This window comes from Marmota flaviventris, chromosome 2 (assembly GCF_047511675.1).
Source record: "Marmota flaviventris isolate mMarFla1 chromosome 2, mMarFla1.hap1, whole genome shotgun sequence".
NCBI lineage: Eukaryota > Metazoa > Chordata > Mammalia > Rodentia > Sciuridae > Marmota > Marmota flaviventris.
Window position 1 is genome coordinate 16083646 of NC_092499.1, and position 25480 is coordinate 16109125.

The 25480-nt window shown below is 34.1% G+C and overlaps 1 protein-coding gene across 1 annotated transcript in view; it reads left to right on the forward strand.

The window, feature by feature from the left end:
• The window catches only part of Eml5 (EMAP like 5), a 182690-nt gene that overhangs the window by 59119 nt on the left and 98091 nt on the right, over window positions 1–25480 (forward strand). The window contains exons 9-14 of the mRNA XM_071607616.1: window positions 11188–11444; window positions 12859–13071; window positions 16322–16489; window positions 17154–17260; window positions 17715–17833; window positions 19388–19574. Coding sequence (XP_071463717.1) covers window positions 11188–11444; window positions 12859–13071; window positions 16322–16489; window positions 17154–17260; window positions 17715–17833; window positions 19388–19574 — 1051 coding nt within the window. The remainder of the gene's footprint in view (window positions 1–11187; window positions 11445–12858; window positions 13072–16321; window positions 16490–17153; window positions 17261–17714; window positions 17834–19387; window positions 19575–25480) is intronic.

Consider the following 25480-nt stretch of genomic DNA (forward strand, 5'->3'; position numbering starts at 1 on the left):
CAGCTCTTTGTCCCAGACTGGGCGGGTCTCCAATCCTGAGTGCCTAGGATTCTTCCCTTCCCTTCTAATGTATTTCCTCCCAAGCATCAAATAAATTTATAAGAGTAAACAGTAACTCAGCAGTCAAACAGAACAAGAAGTAACATGAGCAGCATAAAAAAGCAAGGAAGAAAAGGAGTACAAACAATGAAGGACAGCCTAAATATTCAGGAGGATCTAGAGTCATTAGAAAAATGGTCATATAAAGAACTCAAGGAATGCCTTAGACAGATGGAATGGAACCTTAAAGAGGATTTGAGACAGCAAATCCAAACAGTGAAAGAACACATTGAAAGTGAATTACATAAATAGATAAAAGAAGAAGTTAAGCATCTTTATCAGGAGATAGAGATTATAAAAAAAATCAAACAATAATTCTAGAAATGAAGGAAATGATAAACCAAATTAAAAACTCAATTGAGAGTATCACTAACAGAGTGGAGCAAGTAGAAGCCAGAACGTCAGATAATGAAGACAAAATATATCATCTTGAAAAGAGTCTAGCCAACTCAGAAAGGCTGGTAAAAAATCACGAGAAAAACATCCAAGAGATATGGGATAATATAAAAAAACCAAACTTACGAGTCATCGGGATAGAGGAAGGTACAGAGATTCAAACCAAGGAAATGAGTAACCTGCTGAATGAAATAATTACAGAAAACTTTCCAGAAATAAAAAAGGAAACGGATATACCAATTGTAGATGCATACAGGACACCGAGCACACAAAATCACAGTAGACCAACGCCAAGACACATTGTTATGAAGATATCCAATATACAGAACAAAGAGAAAATATTAAAAGCTACAAGAGAAAGGAGGCAGATTACATTCAGGGGTAAACCAATAAGGTTAACAACGGATTTTTCATCACAGACGCTGAAAGCGAGAAGATCCTGGAACAACGTATTTCAAACACTGAAAGACAATGGATGCCAACCAAGAATTCTGTATCCAGCAAAATTAAGCTTCAGGTACGACAACGAAATAAAAATCTTTCATGATAAACAAAAGCTAAAAGAATTTGCAGCCAGAAAACCAGCATTGCAAAGCATCTTGAGCAAAACACTACACGAGGAAGAAATGAAAAACAATAACCAAAACCATCAGTGGGAAGTGCCTCTGTAAAGACAGAGGGCGGGGGGAAAGCTAATCATGGAGAAACAAACTAATTAAAAAAAAAAGAAGAAGATAAATAATCAAACATGGCTGGAAGTACAAACCATATATCAATAGTAACTTTAAACGTTAATGGCTTAAACTCTCCAATAAAGCGACATAGGCTGGTAACATGGATTAAAAAAACAAATCCAACAATATGCTGCCTCCAGGAGACACATCTGATTGGAAAAGACATACACAGGCTGAAGGTGAAAGGTTGGGAAAAAATATACCACACACACGGTCCTCGTAAGCAAGCAGGGGTGGCCATCCTCATATCGAATAAAATTGACTTCAAGACTAAGTTAATCAAAAGGGATAAGGAAGGACATTATATACTGTTAAAAGGAACCATTCACCAACAAGACATAACAATTATCAATATTTATGCACCAAATAATGGTGCTGCGACGTTCATAAAACAAATTCTCCTCAAGTTCAAGAATCAAATAGACCACAACACAATAATTATGGGTGACTTCAACACACCTCTCTCACCATTGGACAGGTCCTCCAAACAAAAGTTGAATAAAGAAACTATAGAACTCAATATCACAATCAACAACCTAGACTTAACTGACATATGTAGAATATATCAACCATCATCAAGTGGATATACTTTTTTCTCAGCAGCACATGGATCCTTCTCAAAAATAGACCATATATTATGCCATAGGGCAACCCTCAGTAAATATACAGGGGTGGAGATAATCCCATGCATTTTATCTGATCATAATGGAATGAAACTGGAAATCAATGATAAAAGAAGGAAGGAAAAATCCTACATCACATGGAAAATGAGCAATATGTTACTGAATGATCAATGGGTTACAGAAGACATAAAGGAGGAAATCAAAAAATTCTTAGAGATAAATGAAAATACAGACACAACATATCGGAATCTATGGGACACAATGAAAGCAGTTTTAAGAGGGAAATTCATCGCCTGGAGGTCATTCCTCAAAAAAAGGAAAAACCAACAAATAAATGAGCTCACACTTCATCTCAAAGCCCTAGAAAAGGAAGAGCAAAACAACAGCAAATGTAGCAGAAGGCAAGAAATAATTAAAATCAGAGCGGAAATCAACGAAATTGAAACAAAAGAAACTATTGAAAAAATTAACAAAACTAAAAGTTGGTTCTTTGAAAAAATAAATAAGATCGACAGACCCTTAGCCATGCTAACGAAGAGAAGAAGAGAGAGAACTCAAATTACTAACATACGGGATGAAAAAGGCAATATCACAACAGACGCTACAGAAATACAGAAGACAATTAGAAATTATTTTGAAAACGTATATTCCAATAAAATAGAAGATAGTGAAGACATCGATAAATTCCTTAAGTCATATGATTTGCCCAGACTGAGTCAGGAGTATACTCACAACTTAAACAGACCAATATCAATAGATGAAATAGAAGAAGCAATCAAAAGACTTTCAACCAAGAAAAGCCCAGGACTGGATTATACAGCGGAGTTTTACAAAACCTTTAAGGAAGAATTAATACCAATACTTTTCAAGTTATTTCAGGAAATAGAAAAAGAGGGAGCTCTGCCAAATTCATTCTATGAGGCCAACATCACCCTGATTCCTAAACCAGACAAAGACACCTCAAAGAAAGAAAACTACAGACCAATATCTCTGATGAACCTAGATGCAAAAATCCTCAATAAAATTCTGGCGAATCGGATACAAAGGCACATCAAAAAAATTGTGCACCATGATCAAGTAGGATTCATCCCTGGGATGCAAGGATGGTTCAATATACGGAAATCAATAAATGTTATTCACCACATCAATAGATAAGAACCATATGATCATCTCAATAGACGCAGAAAAAGCATTCGACAAAGTACAGTATCCCTTTATGTTCAAAACATTAGAAAAATTAGGGATATAACAGGAACTTACCTCGATATTGTAAAAGCTATCTATGCTAAGCCTCAGGCTAGCATCATTCTCAATGGTGAAAAATTGAAGGCATTCCCCCTAAAATCTGGAACAAGACAGGAATGCCCTCTATCACCACTTCTATTCAATATAGTTCTCGAAACACTGGCCAGAGCAATTAGACAGACGAAAGAAATTAAAGGCATAAAAATAGGAAAGGAAGAACTTAAATTATCACTATTTGCAGAAGACATGATTCTATACCTAGAAGACCCAAAAGGGTCTACAAAAAAACTACTAGAACTAATAAATGAATTCAGCAAAGTGTCAGGATATAAAATCAACACGCATGAATCAAAGGCATTTCTGTATATCAGCGACAAAACTTCTGAAACGGAAATGAGGAAAAACACTCCATTCACAATATCCTCAAAAAAAATAAAATACTTGGGAATCAACCTAACAAAAGAGGTGAAAGATTTATACAATGAAAACTACAAAACCCTAAAAAGAGAAGTAGAAGAAGATCTTAGAAGATGGAAAACTTTACCCTGTTCATGGATAGGCAGAACTAACATCATCAAAATGGCGATATTACCAAAAGTTCTCTATAGGTTTAATGCAATGCCAATCAAAATCCCAACAGCATTTCTTGTAGAAATAGATAAAGCAATCATGAAATTCATATGGAAAAATAAAAGACGCAGAATAGCAAAAGCAATTCTAAGCAGGAAGTCTGAATCAGGTGGTATAGCGATACTGGATTTAAAACTATATTACAGAGCAATAGTAACAAAAACAGCATGGTACTGGTACCAAAACAGGCGGGTAGACCAGTGGTACAGAATAGAGGACACAGAGACTAATCCACTAAGCTACAACTATCTTATATTTGATAAAGGAGCTAAAAGCATGCAATGGAGGGAGGATAGTATCTTCAACAAATGGTGTTGGGAAAACTGGAAATCCTTATGCAACAAAATGAAACTGAGTCCCCTCCTTTCGCCATGCACAAAAGTTAACTCAAAGTGGATCAAGGAGCTAGATATCAAATCAGAGACTCTGCGTCTGATAGAAGAAAAAGTTGGCTCCGATCTACATATTGTGGGGTCGGGCTCCAAATTCCTTAATAGGACACCCATAGCACAAAAGTTAATAACAAGAATCAACAAATGGGACTTACTTAAACTGAAAAGTTTTCTCTCAGCAAGAGAAACAATAAGAGAGGTAAATAGGGAGCCTACATCCTGGGAACAAATTTTTACTCCTCACACTTCAGATAGAGCCCTAATATCCAGAGTATACAAAGAACTCAAAAAATTAAACAATAAGAAAACAAATAACCCAATCAACTAATGGGCCAAAGACCTGAACAGACACTTCTCAGAGGAGGACATACAATCAATCAACAAGTACATGAAAAAATGCTCACCATCTCTAGCAGTCAGAGAAATGCAAATCAAAACCAACCTAAGATACCATCTCACTCCAGTAAGATTGGCAGCCATTATGAAGTCAAACAACAACAAGTGCTAGAGAGGATGTGGGGAAAAGGGTACTCTTGTACATTGCTGGTGGGACTGCAAACTGGTGCAGCCAATTTGGAAAGCAGTATGGAGATTCCTGGGAAAGCTGGGAATGGAACCACCATTTGACCCAGCTATTGCCCTTCTCGGACTATTCCCTGAAGACCTTAAAAGAGATACAGGGATACTGCTACATCGATGTTCATAGCAGCACAATTCACAATTGCTAGTCTGTGGAACCAACTCAGATGCCCTTCAATATATGAATGGATAAAAAAAAAATGTGGCATTTATACACAATGGAGTATTATACAGCACTAAAAAATGACAAAATCATGGAATTTGCAGGGAAATGGATGGCACTAGAGCAGATTATGCTTAGTGAAGCCAGCCAATCCCTAAAAAACAAATACCAAATGTCTTCTTTGATATAATGAGAGCAACTAAGAACAGAGCAGGGAGGAAGAGCAGGAAGAAAAGATTAACATTAAACAGATACATGAGGTGGGAGGGAAAGGGAGAGAAAAGGGAAATTGCATGGTAATGGAGGGAGACCCTCATTGTTATACAAAATTACATGTAAGAGGGGAATGGGAAAATAAACAAGGAGAGAAATGAATTACAGTAGATGGGGTAGAGAGAGAAGATGGGAGGGGAGGGGAGGGGGGATAGTAGAGGATAGGAAAGGTAGCAGAATACAACAGATACTAGTATGGCAATATGTAAATCAGTGGATGTATAACCGATGTGATTCTGCAATCTGTATTTGGGGTAAAATTGGGAGTTCATAACCAACTTGAATCTAATGTATGAAATATGATATGTCAAGAGCTTTGTAATGTTTTGAACAACCAATAAAAATAAATAAATAAATAAATAAATAAGTAGGATGGGTTCAAACTAAAAAGCTTCTTCTCAGCAAAGGAAACAATAATGTGAAGAGAGAGCCTACAGAATAAGAGAAAATCTTTACCACATAGACATCAGATAAAGCATTAATCTCCAGGATATATAAAGAACTCAAAAAATTTAACATCAGAAAACAAATAATGCAGTCACTAAAGGGGCTGAGAAACTGAACAGACACTTCTCACAAGACATATAATCGATTAACAAATATATGAAAAAAATGTTCAACTTCTCTAACAGAGAGATGCAAATCAAAACTACAGTAAGATTTTCATCTCACTCCAGTCAGAATGGCAATTATCAAGAAGACAAGCAACAATAAATATCGGCGAGGATTGGGGAGAAAAGGTACACTCATACATTGCAAATTGGTACAACCACTCTGGAAAGCAGTTTGGAGATTCCTCAGAAAACTTGGAATGATACCACCATTTGACCCAACTATCCCACTCCTCAGTTTATACCCAAAGGACTTAAAATAAGCATACTGCAGTTATGCAGCCACATGAATGTTTATAGCAGCTCAACTCACAATAGCCAAACTATGGAACCAACCTAGGTGCCCTTCAACAGATAAATGGATAAAGAAACTGTAGTATCAATAAATGGGCCACGGACATGAGCAGACACTTCTCAGAAGAGGATGTTCAATCAGTAAACAAATATATGAAAAAATGTTCATCATCTCTAGCAATTAGAGAAATGCAAATCAAAACTACTCTAAGATACCATCTCACTCCAGTCAGAATGGCAACTATTATGAAGACAAACAACAATAAGTGTTGGCGAGGATGTAGGGGAAAAGGCACACTCATATATTACTGGTGGGACTGCAAATTGGTGCAGCCAATATGGAACGCAGTATGGAGAGTCCTTGGAAAACTTGGAATAGAACCACCATTTGACCCAGCTATCCCTCTCCTCGGTCAATACCCAAAGGACTTAAAAACAGCATACTACAGGGACACATTCACATCAATGTTTATAGCAGCACAATTCACAATAACTAAACTGTGGAACCAACCTAGATGCCCTTCAGTAGATGAATGGATTTAAAAAATGTGGCATATATACACAATGGAATATTGCTTAGCAATAAAAGAGAATAAAATCATAGCATTTGCAGGTAAATGGATGGCATTGGAGAAGATAATGCTAAGTGAAGTTAGCCAATCCCCCCCCCAAAAAAAAAAAAAAAACAAATGCTGAATGTTTTCTCTGATATAAGGTGACTGACTCATAGTGGGGTAGGGAGAGGGAGCATTGAAGGAATAGACGAATTCTAGATAGGGCAGTGGGGGGAAGGGAAGGGGCAGGGGATTAGCAATGATGGAATGTGGAATGTGATGGACTTCATTATCCAAAGTACATGTAGGAAGACATGAGTTGGTGTGAACATACTTTATATACAAACACATATATGAAACATTTGTTCTATATGTGTAATAAGAATTGTGATGCATTCTGCTGTCATGTATTTAAAAAAATAAAAGCAATTAAAATTTTTAAAAACTCAAGAATCTATAAATCTATAGCCTAAAATGATTGGCCACCAATGACTTACACATACCAGTCACTGTTCACAGTTGATGCTGTATTTATTTTCATCTTAGACCTAGCTATATGTTTTTTGGAAGTTCTGTGTTACATATGTATTTTAACAAGGAAAAATAATTAAATTATGCTTTAATTTGAATAATTTCTTGACATGAACTGTTGTTTTGTCTCACTGAGAATTTTCAACTGGAAATATTACACAAACTGCATATATTACATAAACTTGTGAATAACTAGGAAATAATCCTTCTGTGCTATGACATTCTTAAATGTATAGGCAAATATTAAAATTCTTTTGATGCCTAACAAAAGGAGTTAAAAGGGAAAAAAAAGAAACTGTGGTGTGTATATATATATATATATATATATATATATATACATATATATATATATATACACACATACACACACACACACACACAATGGAATATTACTCAGTCTTAAAGAAGAATGAAATTATGGCATTTGCAGGTAAATGGACTGAGCTGGAGAATATCATGCTAAGTGAAATAAGCCAATCCCCAAAAACCAAAGGCCAAATGTTTCCTCTGATTTGAGGATGTTGATACATATTGGGGGTGTGTGGCTAGGTAGGGAAGAATGGAGGAACTTGGAATTGAACAGAGGAGAGTGAGGAGAGGGGAGGGGAGGGGGTATGAGGGTGGAAAGAATGGTGGAATGAGATGAAGATGATTACCCTGTGTACATGTACAAGTGCATGAATGGTGTATCTCTGCATCATGTACAGTCATAAATGAGAACTTGTGCTCCATTTGTGTACAGTGAGTTGAAATGCTTTCTACTAACATGTATAACTAATTAGAACAATAAAAAAATTTAAAAAGAGCTCTATCATTAAGCTATATACCTATTCATAACATACTGTTCTTAAATTAGGGTATAAGGTGATATACCAAGGCAAAGCCATATCTCCGTAAAGCATCTAACCTAGTTTAAACTCACAAATTAAGGCCACAAATCTTAACAGGACCCACAAGGCCTTTCATGATTTTTCCTCTACTTTCCTCACCAGACTCAGCTCATGCTACAGCTCCCTTGTGTTAGTACAATTACAATGGCTTTCTCAAACTGAACTTGAATACTTTATTTTGTTAATCAGCTCTTTCATACAGTGTTACCTCTGCTGGACCATGGATCCATTACCTCCCAGTTTCTATCTTTTGCTGAGCTAAGTCCCAGAATAAAGTTTAGACATCATGGATCTCTACCCCACTTCATTTGGTAATGTCACTGTAGACTCCCTCTTCTAGGAATGATTATTTTGTTATATTCCCTTATCAACACTGTGTATCTTGATGATGTATTATGTTAATTCATAAGTATTCCCAGACTTTTACCTCCATCTTTTTTTAAAAACAAACCACAGCATTCACCTATTATTTCCCCAAAAGTCTTCATCCAAATTACAGTTTTTGTTTTGTTTTGTTTTGCAGTGCTAAGAATCAAACCCAGCTTTGTGCACACTGGACAAGTGCTCTATCCCTGACATATGCCCCCGGCTCCCAGAATTCTTTTAATTAACAAGCTTTTATCTAATAACATTTTGTTCTTTAAATTAGAGAAACTTCTTTATAAGGGACAGTAGTCATATAATTCACAATTACATAAACTCTGTATTCATAGCAACATAATACATACTGTAAAATCAATCCGTCAACCAGAATCTCTCTCTCCATCACTGCTGTTTTATATTGTGTGTGTACGTTCATGCTTTAGTAGATAAGGGAAAGGATATAGTAACAAAAGTCTCTAGAACAAAAATATGGTTGAAAAGTACTGAAATCATTATGAAGAATTTTCAGAAACATTTTAATTAAGGTTTGTGAAAATTATGACATTTTTAATAAGGGAAGCATAAAAAGTAAAAACTATCAAATAGTACCTTGGACATTCTTCTTAAAAGAAATCATGCTCTACCATAAATTGTTCTCTATATAGCTACAGAGTGGATGGATAGATGTAAGCAAAGAGAAATAAGGTGCATGGATTTAATTATAACTTGAAGGAGTGTCTAGGAAAGATAGAGACAGTTATGTGAGTCTATGCTTAGGAAGAGGACCTGGCAAGTTATAAGGTCTAGGCAAAAGTGATTTTTAACCAGGAAATTTTTTTTAAAGTATAGAATCTTTAAACATTACAATATCTGGTCTATCTTAGGGCTCTTTTTCTGTTTCTCTTTTTAATATTTATTGGTTAGGGCAATCACTAACTGCTATAATTTACATGTCCCAGCTGTATAATGGCAGAGGTTTAACTGAAGATTAATTCTTGCACTTTTAACAGCCTGAAGTCAATGAGTGACTTTCTTTTCCTAGGCAACTCAAAGACCTAGGCTCCTTTCATTGTGTTATGCTTTATCAGTCCCTAGGATTCATTGTCATATCTATATTTTGCCAGCAGGACAGGCAAAAGTGTTTAAAGAGGGTATGTCTGCTTTCTAAAAAAGCATGGCTTTAAAATGGTTCACCTGATTTCCTTTCACATCTCATGGTGGCTAGACTAACTGCAAAGGAACCTGAGAAATTCAGTCTAGGAAGATGGAGAAATGAATTTTTGGTAAATTGCTGGCATTCTGTGTCACATACACTGGTTTTTCTTTGTTTTGTTTTGGTTCCCTTTTTGCACTTAAGGGGCTGATTTTTATCTCTTTCTTTATATGGTTAACACCATGTTAAAATCCAAACTCCTTTGCAACATATCAGATCTGTAACAGGTTTCCCTCAATTTATCTCTTTAATCCCATCATTTTCTACTTTGCCAGTTTATATTTATATCCACATTACATTACCCACTATTCTTCAAATGTGCCACACACTTGAATACTTTCAAACTTCAGCTCATGCTGTATCTTCTTCCTAGAAAACTTCTCTCAGACTTTGCCAGTTCCTCAGGTTTTATGCTCATATTAGGTTTCACCCTTCCTTGGCTCCTTCCTGCCTTATTCTTTATTCTTTATAACCCTTCTTTCAATTTCTTCACAAATTCCCTTTGAACAGTTATCACCTTTTATCATAATAACTTCATATCTATCTTTCATAGAAGCTAAGTTTGAATCCTTAATGCTAAAACAAAGTAAGTACTCAGCATTAGTAAAGAAATTTGAGTTTGATTGTTTTAAATTGTCCATTTAGAAACTTTAAAAACTGAGAAACAGTTCTATTTCTAAAATTGTCTAGATGGAGCATATCAGATATGTGATGCAAAATTTATAAGAAGAAAAGTTCCTGGCACCAATTAGAACTATCATTTACCCTTTTTCTCTCTCTGCCTCCCATCCTCTTCACCAGTTCTAAAAACTTTGGAAATTAGAAGGGATAAACTATTTGTTTTTAAGGCTGTTACCAATACCTGGGTTATTTTTGAAACTTGTTTATAAGGCATCATTGAAGAAAAAGTTAAACTTCACTGGTTGATATGATCCCTAAGGGAGGAATTTGTGTTCTATTAAAAAAGTGAGAGCTTGAAGTAAAAATAACTAATTATGGCCATATAAAGATATATATTCAAAAATATTGCTGAAGTAACATATTCTTTTCATATTTTTTATTTATTTCCTGAATGTAATTTTACATATTTGGCTCATTATAAAAATGTATTTGAAAATTATAGTGTTTATAGCTAAGTTTTTTTATGAACTCAGTATTTACAAAGAACTTTTATCATAAAAATCCTGTTTCCTTTATTGTATGGCTCCAGATTTAGTAGGAATCTCTAAACAATGTACAGATAATTTATGAACTGAAATTCAGTCCCTCTTCCTTTCTCTCTCTCTCTCTCTCTTTTCCTCTCTCCCTGTCTTCTTCTCCCTCCCTCTTCCTCTTCCCCACCCTCCCTTCTAAAGATTAAACCCAGGGCTTCATGTTTGCTATGCAAGTGCTCTATCACTGAACCACAACCCAGCCCCATTTTTCTCTACTTCTGACATATAGTTATTGTCCCCAAAATAATTATTCCTGAACTAATAGTATTTATTTACATTTATTTTATAGTTTATAAACATTTGGTACAGCCTTATGGTCATTTTTGAAAACAGAATTTTGCTGTGACATTGTTCACATGGTCTCATTTTTTTCTTTTTAACAGAGATATGACGGAAGTTGTACATATTAAAGATAGGAAGGAAGCAATTCATGAGTTAAAATATTCACCAGATGGAACTTACCTTGCTGTTGGCTGCAATGACAGCTCAGTTGATATTTATGGAGTTGCTCAGCGTTATAAAAAAGTTGGTGAATGTGTTGGATCACTTAGTTTCATCACTCATCTGGACTGGTCCTCAGATAGTAGATATTTACAGACAAATGATGGAAATGGGAAAAGACTTTTTTATAGGATGCCAGGTAAATTTTTCTAGTAAAACATATATAGTTTGTAGATTTTTAGTGTCTATAAAATATTTTAGAATTTCACAAGAAGTAGCAAATAAGTTTCATTTGAGCATAGGAAATCAAGGATGAACTGAGCTAACATTTCAAGCATTTCTTTTCTATGGGGCTACCACATTATGTTGAAATTCTCTAGGATTCCCCCCTGAGGATTATTGAGATACAATTGACATATAAAAGTTGTATATATTTACAATGTACAGTGTGATGTCCTTATGTACATATGCTGTACATTGTGAAATGTTTTCCACAATAAAGATAATTAATATATTCATCACTTCACAGAGTTACCATTTTTTGTTTGTGGTAAGAGCATTTAATACCATATCTGTTGGCAGATTTAAAGTATACTATACAATAATATATTATTAATTGTAATCAACATGCTATACATTAAATCTGCAGAATTTATTCATCCTGTATAACTGAAACTTTGTACTCTTTGCCAAGATCTCCCCATCCCCACCACTTCTCCCAGTCCCTAGAAACCACCATTCTGTATTCTTTTGTTTCTTAATTAAACCTCCTTTACTTGAAGAATTGAAGACAGACTTATATTAAATTTCACACCATGTGACCAGTATATGGTAAAATTCCACTGTGTATTAGAGTCAAATGTCATCTTTTGGGTGAAACTAAGTAAATATAATTGCTACAAATGTGTAACCATAAATTATTTATCTGTTTGTGGTTGCCTCAAATAAATTTTGCAAATACTAATAATCTAGCTAACAAACTAAATCAAAGATTTAAAAATAGAAGAATAAAAACAATCATTAAAATATTAACCTTGTAGTACTTTAGTTAATATGATGTTTAATTAGTCCCTATCTTCCAAGAACTTATTAAATAAGATGAGCCACATAAATTACTGTTTTTCTGCAAAAGTTTTTCATTAGTGATCTATATGTAATGAAAATTTACTGAGTCCTAAAATTCTTTTACCAGATGTAAATGTATTACTCTCCACCAATCCTACCTTTTTTGGTATTTTTTAGTTCTCTTTGTAAGTTATGTGTCTTAGGTTTCTCATAGCCACTTTCTCATAGCTTTTACTTCTCTTATAACTCACCCTGTTGTGGTTAATCTGTGTCATTATTTTAATAGGATTCACATAGTGAACCTGCTAAGCCATAAATCATGTTAAATCTATGTATGTCTCTGAATTAGTATAATTCCATTGGTGGCTTCTTTAAAAAGCTTCTTGCATTTTGTTTTCTCCTTAACCACACTTACTTTTTCCCGTAGTCTCCTCTAATTGGGGTGGGAAATATTTAAAATTTGAGATCACCATGTTATCAGTAAAATTTAAGCTTGAGTAAAAAAATAAGTGAAATAACTTCTTAAATTCAGACTGATTTATTTTTAGGGGGAAAAGAAGTGACAAGTAAAGAAGAACTCAAAGGTGTTCATTGGGCTTCATGGACATGTGTTTCAGGCCTTGAAGTAAATGGAATTTGGCCCAAATATTCAGATATCAATGATATAAATTCAGTAGATGGAAATTATATTGGCCAAGTTTTAGTTACAGCTGATGACTATGGAATTATAAAATTATTCCGATATCCATGTTTAAGAAAAGGTATCTCTTCTTTTAAATATTTTAAGTAAGCTCTTATAAAAGACTTATGTTCTTGCAGAAAATCAATCTTGAAATAGGTAACAGGATTTCATATTTTTAAAAATGTATACTGCTTGGTAAAGGCCTTTATTTTGCAAGTTCTGTATTATTGTCATATGTTACATTTATTTTTGGTCATGAAGTTTTTATTATGAAATTATTTTGAATTTATACATTATAACAAATGGACTAGACCTGTTTCTTCTTTTTTTTTAGTAACTTTATTTATTTATTTACTTTTTAATGTGGTGCTAAGGATCAAACCCAGTGCCTCACATATGCTAGGCAAGTACTCTACCACTGAGCCACAACCTCATCCCCAAGACCTGTTTTTTTTTTTTTTTTTAATTTTTTTCTCCCACTTCCTGAATTGTTTCATGTAGTTAAATTGCAATGATGGTTATACTTTTCTTATCACTTATTATCTTTAATAATTTAGCTTATCGTATACATATATTTTGGGAGAAATTTTATTTTATTTTCTCAAGAATCTAAGGAAGTAGTCCAGTGTATAAACTCAGAACTTACTAACTTGTTGGTTTTGATGAATGAGCATGTTTTGCTTCAGTCTTTAGCATTTTTTGTTTTGACATTGATTTTCAATAATGTAAAAAATGATTTTTTATTTGTTGTTTCCTCTATACTTTATGTATCCTTTTTTATTGGATGTCTTCTAAAATGATGATATCAATCATTCTATTCACAGATCTGGGGATCATTGAATGAAATGCTATATTAGTAATCTTTCATCTGTTCCATGCATTGTTTCATAAAGTTTTTCAATCAATTTATAACAAGTCTATTAATACTGAAATAATTAAAGAATCAGTACCAGAGGAAATATAAATAGAAGTACACATTAAAACAAGATAAAGAAAATGAATTTGATTTGATTTGAATCAAATCAAATTTGATTCTGAGCTTCCTGTAAACAAAAATAAAATGAATCAGGGCACAAAATAGTTTTCATTGTGGATTTTTTAAAAATTCATTCTTATTCCTTAGGAAAATCCAAGTTTCTTCTGAGCTTTAATTGTCAAAGAATTCTTTTCTATGCATGGATCTTTATATTAGGTGCAGTTAATGTTCTAGAACATCCATACTTATAGTAGATGCTATAATGAGATTTACTTGGCTTGTTGATAAAAGCTATTGGACAAACATTAGAATGCAGATTATTGGAACAGCTAATATAGTTTGATCAGATATGTAGTCCACTGATATCAAACTTAAAGGCTCAAATTTCTCAGAAGCCGAGGCTGGTATTTCTACTGGGGGCCTCTGTAGTGAAGTAATGAGTTCAAGATCCTGTCTCCTTTGCCATGTTATTGATTCTGCCTGTGTGATGTCAGCTTCTCAGATGCATACAAATTCTTCCATATGTAACTCTAAGTATATTAATAAAGACTAGCTAAATATCTAGCAATTAAAGTACCCTGTTTCAGGCTGGGGTTGTAGCACAGTGGTAAATTGCTTGCTTGCCTAGTAAGAGTGAGGCACTGGGTTCGATCCTCAGCACCACATAAAAATAAATAAAATAAAGGTCCAACAATAGCTAAAATAAATAAATAAATAAATAAAGTACCCTGTTTCTAGATCTCACCACATAGCCAGGACATGAAAGTCACCATGCCTGACAACTCTTAAGATGATACTTGTCTGCTTGTCGAGCTTCAGTAATAATTATGATTTTAACATTAGACATTGCTCCCATTAATTGCTTCACATACACTGACCTCCATGTAAAAACAAAATACTATAATTTTCTGAGTTTTTTAAGTCAATTGAATGGGCTTCATTGACAATTTATCTTTTGCAAATGTGAAGACAGTATTATTTTTGCTTAATAATTTTACTTCATTTATATAATGAAATTAAATATGTAGTAGTCTTCTGAATTACTATGTGAATATTTAACCAAAGTCTAATAAAATTAGTTTTGTGTAAGAGATTTCTCCTTGCTTCAAGAACATATATTGTTTTTCTTTGTTTCCTTTTTTAAAAAAATGTTTTATCTATATGGGGTTCTGAGAATCAAACCCAGTGCCTCTCACATGTAGGCAAGCACTCTGCCACTGAGCCACAACCCCAGCTCTCTTGTTTCCTTTTTGTTAGTAATTTATTTTATGGTAAGGATGATTTTTATTTCTAGGCACTTGTGAGTCAGCTTGAGACTATAGCTAGGTAAGTGAAAGAAAAGATAGGATATTACTATTGCATATTTAAATAATTAGTAGAGGTATTTTAAGATTCTATGTTTATTGAATTCACATACTTGAATACTTTAGCATTATTACTAGAAAAAAATCTCTTTTATATTGTTATATTGTCCAATTTAAGATTAGGAAAAGGTTGTATCTGATTTGATAATACATTTTATTTCAATTCAGTAATGAGGAGTGAACCCAGGGGTGCTTTACCACTGAGCCACGTCTCCAGTACTTTTTAGTTTTTGTTTTGAAACAAGATTTTTTATTTAAATATTTATTTTTTAGTTGTAGTCGGACTCAATATCTTTATTTTTATGTGGTGCTGAGATTTTGCTAAGTTGCTGATGGTCTTGCTGTATTACTGAGACTGTCCTCAAACTTGCAATCTTCCTGCCTCAGCTTCCTAAATCACTGGGATTGCAAGCATGTGCCACTGTGCCCAATTTAGTAGTAATATCTTTTGGACTGAGAAAGAAAAAGGGTAGATATGAATCAGATTGGTCCTTCACTTAAGACCGAAGGCCTCAGGACAAAATAGTCAGCTGTCCTAATATTAAAACAATTGATCCTGGGCTGAGGTTATAGCTCAGCTTTTGTAGAGCGTTTGCCTTGCACTTGGGAGGTACTGAGTACGATTCTCAGCACCACATAAAAAATAAATAAATAGATAGATAGATGAAGAAATAAATATATTGTGTCCATTTAAAGCAAAAACAATTGATCCCCAGCTTTTCTAAAAGCAGTAAGATAATGCCTCACAGCTTTTGTAGTTTCTACCAAATTATACTGTGAAGTAGTAGAGGAAATAATGTTTACATCTCTCGATATCAATACATTTATTTGTTCATTCTACCCATTTTTGAATTAGCATTTTTTCCATTTAATCATAATTAAGACAATGGAAGGATGATGCAATGATTTATGTATAGAAATTTGCTATTTGCAGTAGTGTTTTGTATGTTGAAATTTGTGCATAATTTAAAGATATATTTTCATTATAGGGGCCAAGTTTAAAAAATACATTGGCCATTCAGCTCATGTAACTAATGTCAGATGGTCACATGATTATCAGTGGGTTATTTCTATTGGTGGAGCAGATCACTCTGTCTTTCAGTGGAAATTTATTCCTGAAAGAAAACTAAAAGATGCTCTTCACATAGCACCCCAAGGTGAGTAGTATGAATCACCTAAACAATTTCCCCATGAAATAACTCTTCAAAAACTTGAAGATGACAATTTTACCATTGAAGTATAATCTAGTTTCATAAATTCATAGTATAGTTTGTTATTAGCAGAAATTTTGAATTAAACCTTAGATCTATATTAAGTCAGATATCAAAGAATGGGATATAAAGTACTTTTGTTTGCAGTTTGTCAAATGATGAGTAAAGAAATGGTTATGTTAATAAAATCAGAGATGGGTGTTTAGATTTTATGTATGCTTTTTAACAAAGAGTATATATATATATATATATATATATATATATATATATATATAATGTCAATTCTTTTGCTATGTGCAGTATTTTTTAGCTATTTTCATGGAAACTATAGGTTATATGCACTTATATAAGTATATTATATATACTTATAGTCATTGGGGGAGCCAGTGAAGGGATTTAAAGGAGCTATTGAGTTTGCAATGAGTGGAGAGGAAGATAATCTGTAGTACAGTTTACTCACATCTGTGTCACTTGAATAGGTAATTTCATTTGATTGCTCTATGGCTTGTCTCCATGTCAATTGACCTAGCTCTCAATCATTAATCTTACATTGCTATTTTGAAAATAAATCTTCTTTGAACAAATGACATTTCATTTTCAAAAATTACAGAAAGTCTGGCTGACTCTAACAGTGATGAATCAGATTCAGACCTGTCTGATGTTCCAGAACTGGATTCCGAAATTGAACAAGAGACACAGCTCACCTATCGTCGGCAGGTAATTTTCTATTCAAGCAATTTTTTTCCCCTGGAAACTTCAGTTCCGTCTTTATCATGCTCCATGCTGTGTATCTGTTATCTTTTGTGGCTTAAATTCTCTAGTAGTGTATGACTCTTTCAGTTTTCTCACTTTAAACATTAAAGCACACTTGTATAAACTGTTCTTTTATGTTAAATGCTTGATATACTAAGTATGCCTGTATTCTCTTAGCCTAAGATTTTTGAAACAGTACACCCCCAGTTATTCCTTTTGAAATATTCTCTTAAGTATAAAAATTTCCTGGAACACTAAATATGTGAGTTTGTTCTTTCTAAAGAAGTACATTTTGTAAAAGTACCTTCCTATTGAAGACAATTGCTAAAGTTGATTAAGAGTAACCATATGTCTAAAAGTTATGTTAGGGGTATGAGCACCTTTATGAATGTCTTCCTACTTATATACATTTTTAAAGGTTTACAAAGAAGAGCTACCTCAGCTTAAAGAACAATGCAAAGAAAAACAAAAAAGTGCTACTTCTAAAAGAAGAGAACAGGCTCCAGGAAATAGTATCCGATTACACTTTGTTCATGGGTATGAAACAATTGTTTTTCATTTCTGTGTTTGAATTTTAGTTCACACTTATTGTGTAACTTGCTCCAAGTCACACAATTGACTAGCTCTACTAACTGTGTGCCTTTAAACAAGTTACTTAACCTCTCTGTAAAATGGAGATAACAATACCTCCTAAAGTTCTGATTAGGAGCAAATAAAGCTGTGATATTGTTGACTTAGAATAGTGCCTGAAACATAATAAGCACTGAATAAGTGTTAAAAATAAATATTTAAAAGTTATTAAAAATAAATTTGTCTTATGGAAGTTCAGTATTATTAAATTGGACATCTTGTCTTTAAAAATATGAGATAATCATCTTCCTTAAATGTGACTAATTTAAAATAATATTGTCTTTCTTTTTGACTGAGCATTTTGGCTTTTGTGTATTAATTTCAATAAAATATTAGAATTTCTGGATTCTAAGAGAATCCAGAACTTGGCAATACAAGTTTCATATGTCAGCTTGTCAGCAACAGGTTTTCCAATCTGATTCTATTTACCCCTATCCCAGCCCTCATTTTCTTATCAGACTGATAATACTTTCCAAGAATTTGAGAAAGGATTTATTTATTAAGATTATTTTCTCTCCACTGGTAAAACAGGCAATATTTCTATTCAGTTGTGCTTTATAAATTGGGTTTCTTTGAAGCACAAAGCAAGGTTGCTACAGACAGAATTATATTGACATTTTAAGATTTGGTTATTGGTTGGGGACATGGCTTAAGTGGTAGCACGGTCGCCTGGCATGCGTGAGGCACTGGGTTCGGTCCTCAGCACCACATAAAAGTAAAGACAGTATCTTTTTATATATTTACTTATTGGTGGACACAGTTGTCCACCTAAAAAATAAATAAATAAATAAATAATATTTTTAAAAAGATTTGGTTACTTTTTCCTGAGCATAATATTTTAAAATTGCTTTTTTTAAAAAAAATTTTTTAGTTGTTGATAGTTCCTTATTTATTTACATGTGCTGCTGAGAATCAAACCCAGTGCCTCACTCACCAGGTAAGTGTGCTACTGCTGAGCCACAGCCACTTAAAATTGTTTTTTAAATTTCTTTTTGAAATATATGTTTTCACAGTTCAACATTATGCATAAAAGGGGTTTAAAACCTTCCTCTCACTTCTGCCTTCCCAACCATCATTTCCCTTCAGGCAATCACTGTTACTTAGTTTGATAAATAAAAATGCATTTATAAACAGATATGTATTATTTTCTATACCCTTTTATTTATTAAAAAAGTAATTGTTTTTGTCTTTATAAATTTAATATTATACACATGCAATTAATAGTATACTAGATATATTTTTCAGCACCTTGCTGTTTTTTGCTCAGTATTATGGTTTGGATTAGCTATTTGTAATCAGAGCAGTTCATAAATGCTTATAGCTCTAAGAAGGTGGTGTTTTCTTTTAATTGTTCAGCATTCTTTAAAACTGGAAATTAAATGACCCTAAAATTACCTATTTCCAAAATTACCTATTAGATCAAAGACCAAAACTAATTGTATGATTTGTTTTCTATATTAGTTACAGAGGTTACGACTGTCGAAGTAATCTGTTTTATACTCAAATTGGTGAAATTGTGTACCATGTGGCAGCAGTGGGTGTCATTTACAATAGACAACAGAACACACAGCGTTTTTACTTGGGTCATGATGATGATATTCTTTGTCTGGCTATTCATCCTTTGAAAGACTATGTGGCTACAGGCCAGGTAAGGTCCTTTGAAAGATTATGTGACCAAAAGCCTGATAGGTTAGACCTTTTCTGAGTTAGGTTAGTCTACTTCATTCATGTGTGTATATACACACACACACACACACACACACACGAGAGAGAGAGAGAGAGAGAGAGAGAGTTTTTTTTCTAGGAAATGGAGAGTAAAGAATTGTTTTGAATGGGATTTTATTTTCATATTATGAAGTTTACCTCAACTTTTTCCCTACAGTTGTCCTTATAGTATAGTTGTTTTAATTATTATTATCTTAAGGGATGAGGAAGTAGGTAGAGTGATGATCTAGCACTTGTGATGCCCTGAGTTCAATCGCCAGTCCTGAAAAAAAATTTTTTTGATTATTATTTCTTGAATTTTAATTTGGAACTAAGAATACTGCCTGATTTTCTTTCTGTCAGGATATGTATATTTTTAAATTTGTGAGTAATTATAGAAAAGATGGAAGACTAGAAATTGGTTTCTTTAGATTGAGTTACTTAAAATAATAAAATACTTAACAAACATTCTGTTACAACACAGAATGACAGTGCTTTATATTTTGCAATCATGATAGCAAGCTATTCAAGTTTACCAAGACAGAAAGCACATAATCAATCCTGTTGTACATAGAAATAGTGATCTTTGTGGACTTCTTAACGAAAGGAAGGCGAGAATGGAATATTTCAATTTGCCAGTATGAAAAAGAACTGACACTTGGGGAACAGTAAACTTTTTAGAAATGTTATAAATGAAATAAATGACTGGCAATTTCACTGACAGTAAAAGGGGAAATATAAAAAGCGTTCATATTAACCAGCAGAAAAGAAACATGAGCTATTTAAAGAACTAAGAGAACTAGAAAGGCAAAGAAAACTATAGTGTTGTTTTTCTTTAGGTTTTGGTAGATAATTTTGGAAATGTAAATGATTAATTCAGAAGTTCCATGTAAATTTCCTGGACTAATTCAATCTCTCTTCCAGATCTGTCAATCACAAGTTCCTGGAAAATCTGTAAATCTTCCTGTGTACTGTTAGTTAACCTCCCAGTAAATTCATTGAGAGATACTATTTCTTTGAATCCATCCCATTATTTGATTCTTGGTTTTAATTCTTGCACCACAGGAGTCTTATTAAGGAAGTTGGGGCCTAATCCCATATGATGAAGATTAGGGCCTACTTTTTCTTCTGTTAGACACAGGGTCTCTGGTTTAATTCCTAGGTCCTTGATCCACTTTGAGTTGAGTTTTGTGCATGGTGAGAGATAAGGATTTAATTTCATTTTGTTGCATATGTATTTCCAGTTTTCCCAGAACCATTTGTTAAAGAGGCTCTCTTTTCTCCAATGCATGTTTTTGGCACCTTTGTCTAATATAATTGTAATTTTGTAGGTAAGTCTCTGTGTCCTCTATTCTGTACCATTGGTCTACCAGTCTGTTTTGGTGCCAATACCATGCTGTTTTTGTTACTGTTGCTCTGTAATATAGTTTAAGGTCTGGTATAGTGATGCTACCTGCTTCACTTTTCCTGCTAAGAATTACTTTAGCTATTCTGGATCTCTTATTTTTCCAGATGAATTTCATGATTGCTTTTTCTATTTCTATGAGGAATGACATTGAGATTTTGATCAGAATTGCATTAAATCTGAATAGTGCTTTTAGAAGTATGGTCATTTTGATAATACTAATTCTGCCTATTTCTTGAAGAACCTATAATTTAGGGGATTTTCCAGCACTGTCACCTGATAAGATGAGGACCATGGCAGTCTGGGGATCTTGAGACTGACCAGATCACCAGAAACCATCTTGAGATCACCTGATTGACACCATTCCTATATTTCTTCCTATACCTTCCCCTCACCAAGTTTCCTTTAAAAGAAGAGCTGGAAACCCCTAGAATGTATCTCTTACTCTTTGAGATGGTCCATATTCTCCCTTAAATGTATATCTGCTGTCTTAAATAAAGGTGTCTATGCCTTGTGGGGGAGGGATAGAAAGCACAAATATTGAAGTAGAAATCAGTGAGAAAAGTCTTAGTTGATACATGTCTACACAGATATCTTAGAGAAGCAAGGGAAAGAATAATGTCTGTAGATTTTTAAAAATTTTTTAGATGTTGATGGACCTTCATTTTATTAATTTATTTATATGTGGTGCTGAGAATTGAACCCAGTGCCTCGAACATGCTAGGCAAGCGCTCTACCACCAAGCCACAACCTCAGCCCTGTAGATTCTTACTCTGTAAATACTTTACTAGTTTCTGACTGTAAGTTCATTGTATTCCCTCCTCAACTCCATGAGAGTAAAATCATTTTCTTCCTTTTACAAATGAGAAAGTTCTGTTTTAGAGAAATTAAATAATTTTCTTAAGATCACTCAGCTGTTAAGTAGTAAAGTCTAAAGCCTTTAGTCTATCAGACTTTATACACTGTATAAATATACCTTTAAAAAAACCTTTTTGTTATTTTTGTTGTTCCTGGGGATATAACTCAAGGGGACTTAACCACCAGTCTCAGTAAGTTTCTTGGGACCTCGCTAAATTGCTGAGGCTGGCTTTGAGCTTGTGATCCTCCTGCCTCTTGAGTCACTGGGATTACAAGCATGTGCCAACATGCCTGGCTCCCCTTTTACATTCTCAGTTTTGTAGGGGTCAGGGAGGCAACATGCATCATCCTATATAGCTTCCCTGAGAGGAAAGAAAACTCAACCCTTTTTTCTTTCTTTTCCTTCCTCCTGCCCTTTGTGCCTTGATGAGCTCTTTTGCTTCTCCATTACTTTCCTCCCCTACCATTTTTCCTTTTGTTTTCTCCTTTGTTTCTTCCATTATTCAAAAACATTTATCAAGCACATTCTATATTGCCAGGAAATGTGCTGGAAATATATAGATAAATAAGAAGACATACATGCAAGAAAAATTGTAATACCATGTCAGAATTACAGACCAGAATTTTTCAACCTCAGCACTATTGATGACTTATGCCAGATAAAAAATTTTTTTGTTGTGGGAAGCTAACCTCTGCATTGCAGAATGTTGAGCAGCATCCCTGACATCTACTCACTAAATGCCAGTAACCCATCTGCCTGAGTTATGCTAACCAAAAATGTCTCTAGACAATGCTAGCTGTCCCCTAGGAGGCAAAATCACCTCATTTTTAAATGTAGAATCTGGTGAGAGTGTAGTGAAGAAGGACTAATGAATTGTGCCCAGTAGAATCAGGGAAAACCTGGAAGTATAACATTTATGCTGCATAGTTTACTAGCAGAGGGAAAGCATTCTAAGTCTGTCATATGATCTGTAAAATTAGGGGGTGAGGTAAAGCGCAGCTTATTTAAAGAACTGTGAATAGCCCACAGTATTCAAATCTTAGAGTGCATGATGGACATTAGTAAAAGAACTAATCAAAAAGATAGGTGGGGGCATGAGGGGCATCACCTGCCTTTAGGCTATATAAAGGGTTCCTCTTGAAGCATAGTTATATACCCAGGTGCTTTGGCAAAGAAGTTGAACCATTATTCTGATATTGCTGGAATGAAGACAGTGTAGAGAGTGGCCACTTACTACCATGATTCTGGGATTTAATGGAATTCAGGTCAGATTAAATAAAATGTCAGTATGACACTGGACATCCCTTCATACCCATCAAGCCATAGCTCCTTTGCTTACACAACAGCATTTCTGCCTTAGGCACTACAGACTCAAGGTCTATCTCCTAGAACACAGGTTTACACAGCCTTTTCAACTTCTCCCACCATTTTCCATTTCTTACCTCTGTTATATTACAGTCAACCAGTCACATCTCTATAAATTTATAAAAAGTGTTAAAACTGATTGAAATTGAACCCTTTATTAAAAAGAAAAGTGATTCTGGAGGATTCCATGTGGATGTTTTGGAATTTAACAAATCTAAAGAGTGTTTTGATTTGTTTTGTTTTGTTTGGAGACTAGAATATAAAGAATGACCTCTTGGCAGGTGAGACCTCATGGAAGAAGTTAGTTCATGGGGGTGTGCCCTTGAAAGGGATATTGGCTTTTCCTGTCTTTCTTGTTCACCTTGTGGCCACTATCAAGTATGCAGCCTCCTCTGTTTTGCACTCCCTCACATGTTCTGCCTTGCCATGGGCCCAGAGGCAAGGGGGCCAAGCAACCATGGATTGGGAAACATGAAACAAAAGAAACCTTTCCTCCTTTTAAGTTTGTTATCTCAGGTATTTTGCCATAGTGGTGAAAACCTGACTGATAAATCTCCCTGTATCCCTAAATAAAATATCACAGGTATACTCCAAAAATATTGTCTGTTCTTCAGCCAAACTGATTTTGATGTTCAAGACCATGCTTCTCCATTTATTATCTGTTGGAAAATTAACTAACATCTCTGTGCCTGTTTTCTAATTTTTTTTAAAATTTCACTTTTAATTAATTTTATTTTGGGGATGTGTGTGTATGTATGAGAGAGAGAGAGAGAGAGAGAGAGAGAGAGAGATACTGGAGATTGAACCAGGGGCACTCTACCTCTGAGGTACATCCTCAGCTCTTTTTACTTATTTTGAGACAAAGTCTTACTAAGTTACAAACTTTTGATCCTCCTGCCTCAACCTCCCAAGTAGCTCCTCGTCTTTTAAAATAAGGATACTACCAATACCTATCTTATAGGGTTCTTGTGATTGTGAAATGAGTTAACCTTTGTAAGGTATATAGAACAGTTTCTGGCACATAAGTCAGTTCTCAGTGAATGCAAGTATATTACTATTAATCATTATCATTATCATCATCATCATCATCATCATCATCATCTGTAGATGATATGTCCAGTAGGTAGTTGAAAATGTAAGTCTTAAATTCAGGAAAAAATAATGATTAGAGAGTAAGACTTAGGAGACACTTGTTGATTTAACCACTGAAACTGTGAAAGAGATACCTCAGGCAAAATTTAGAATAAGAAGCCTGTAGAATTAAAGATGAACTCTTGAGGGAGATTTGCATTTAAGAAACAGGTGATGAAAAAACATAGCAAGAGTCGAGAAGACCAGAGAACCAGGTAAGAGTAGTACTGTAAAATCACCAGAAGTATCAAAACCTGCAAAATTTAAAAGCCACTAGTAATGTTTAACTGAATAATTTAGTGAAATATTGTCTGCTTTTAGTGTTGTTTTATGTTATGTCTTCATATAAAACAAAATGTACTATAATTAAATTAACAGTCCTGTTATTTCAGGAGTTGTCATGATATACAAATATATCATGATTCTTAAAGCTAGAGGAACAATTACTTGAATTTGAGGAATAATTAAAAAATGATAGATTACCTGTATATAAGTGAATACCATAAACTAAGTATGTTAATTTGATTTTTATCAATGTGACAGAATACCTGAGATTTAAAAAAAAAAAACTTAAGGGAGGAAAGATTTATTTTGGTTCACAGATTCAGAATGTTCAGTATACAGTTGCTTAACCTCATTACCTTGGGTCTGTGGTAAGGCAGAGCATCATGGTGGAGCAAAGCTGCTTACCTCAAAGTTGCCAAGAAACAAAACAAAATCAAACACAAAAAAGAGGAAGGGTCTGGGACCCCAGTAACTCTTTTAAGGGCATCTCCCAGTGACCTAACTTCCTTCCACTAGACCCCATCTTCTAAAGGTTCTACAATAGTACCACCAATTGACAACCAAAATTTTAACACATGGACCTTGGGAGAGACACTCCAGATCCAAGCTATAGCACCAAGTTAAAAGATAAATGACAGGGCTGGGGTTGTGGCTCAGCGGTAGAGCGCTCACCTAGCACGTGCGAGGCACTGGGTTCAATCCTCAGCACCACATAAAAATAAATAAAGTAAATATATTGTGCCCAACTATAACTAAAAAAAAAATTTTTTTTAAAGATAAATGACAGAGTGATATTATCTATTTA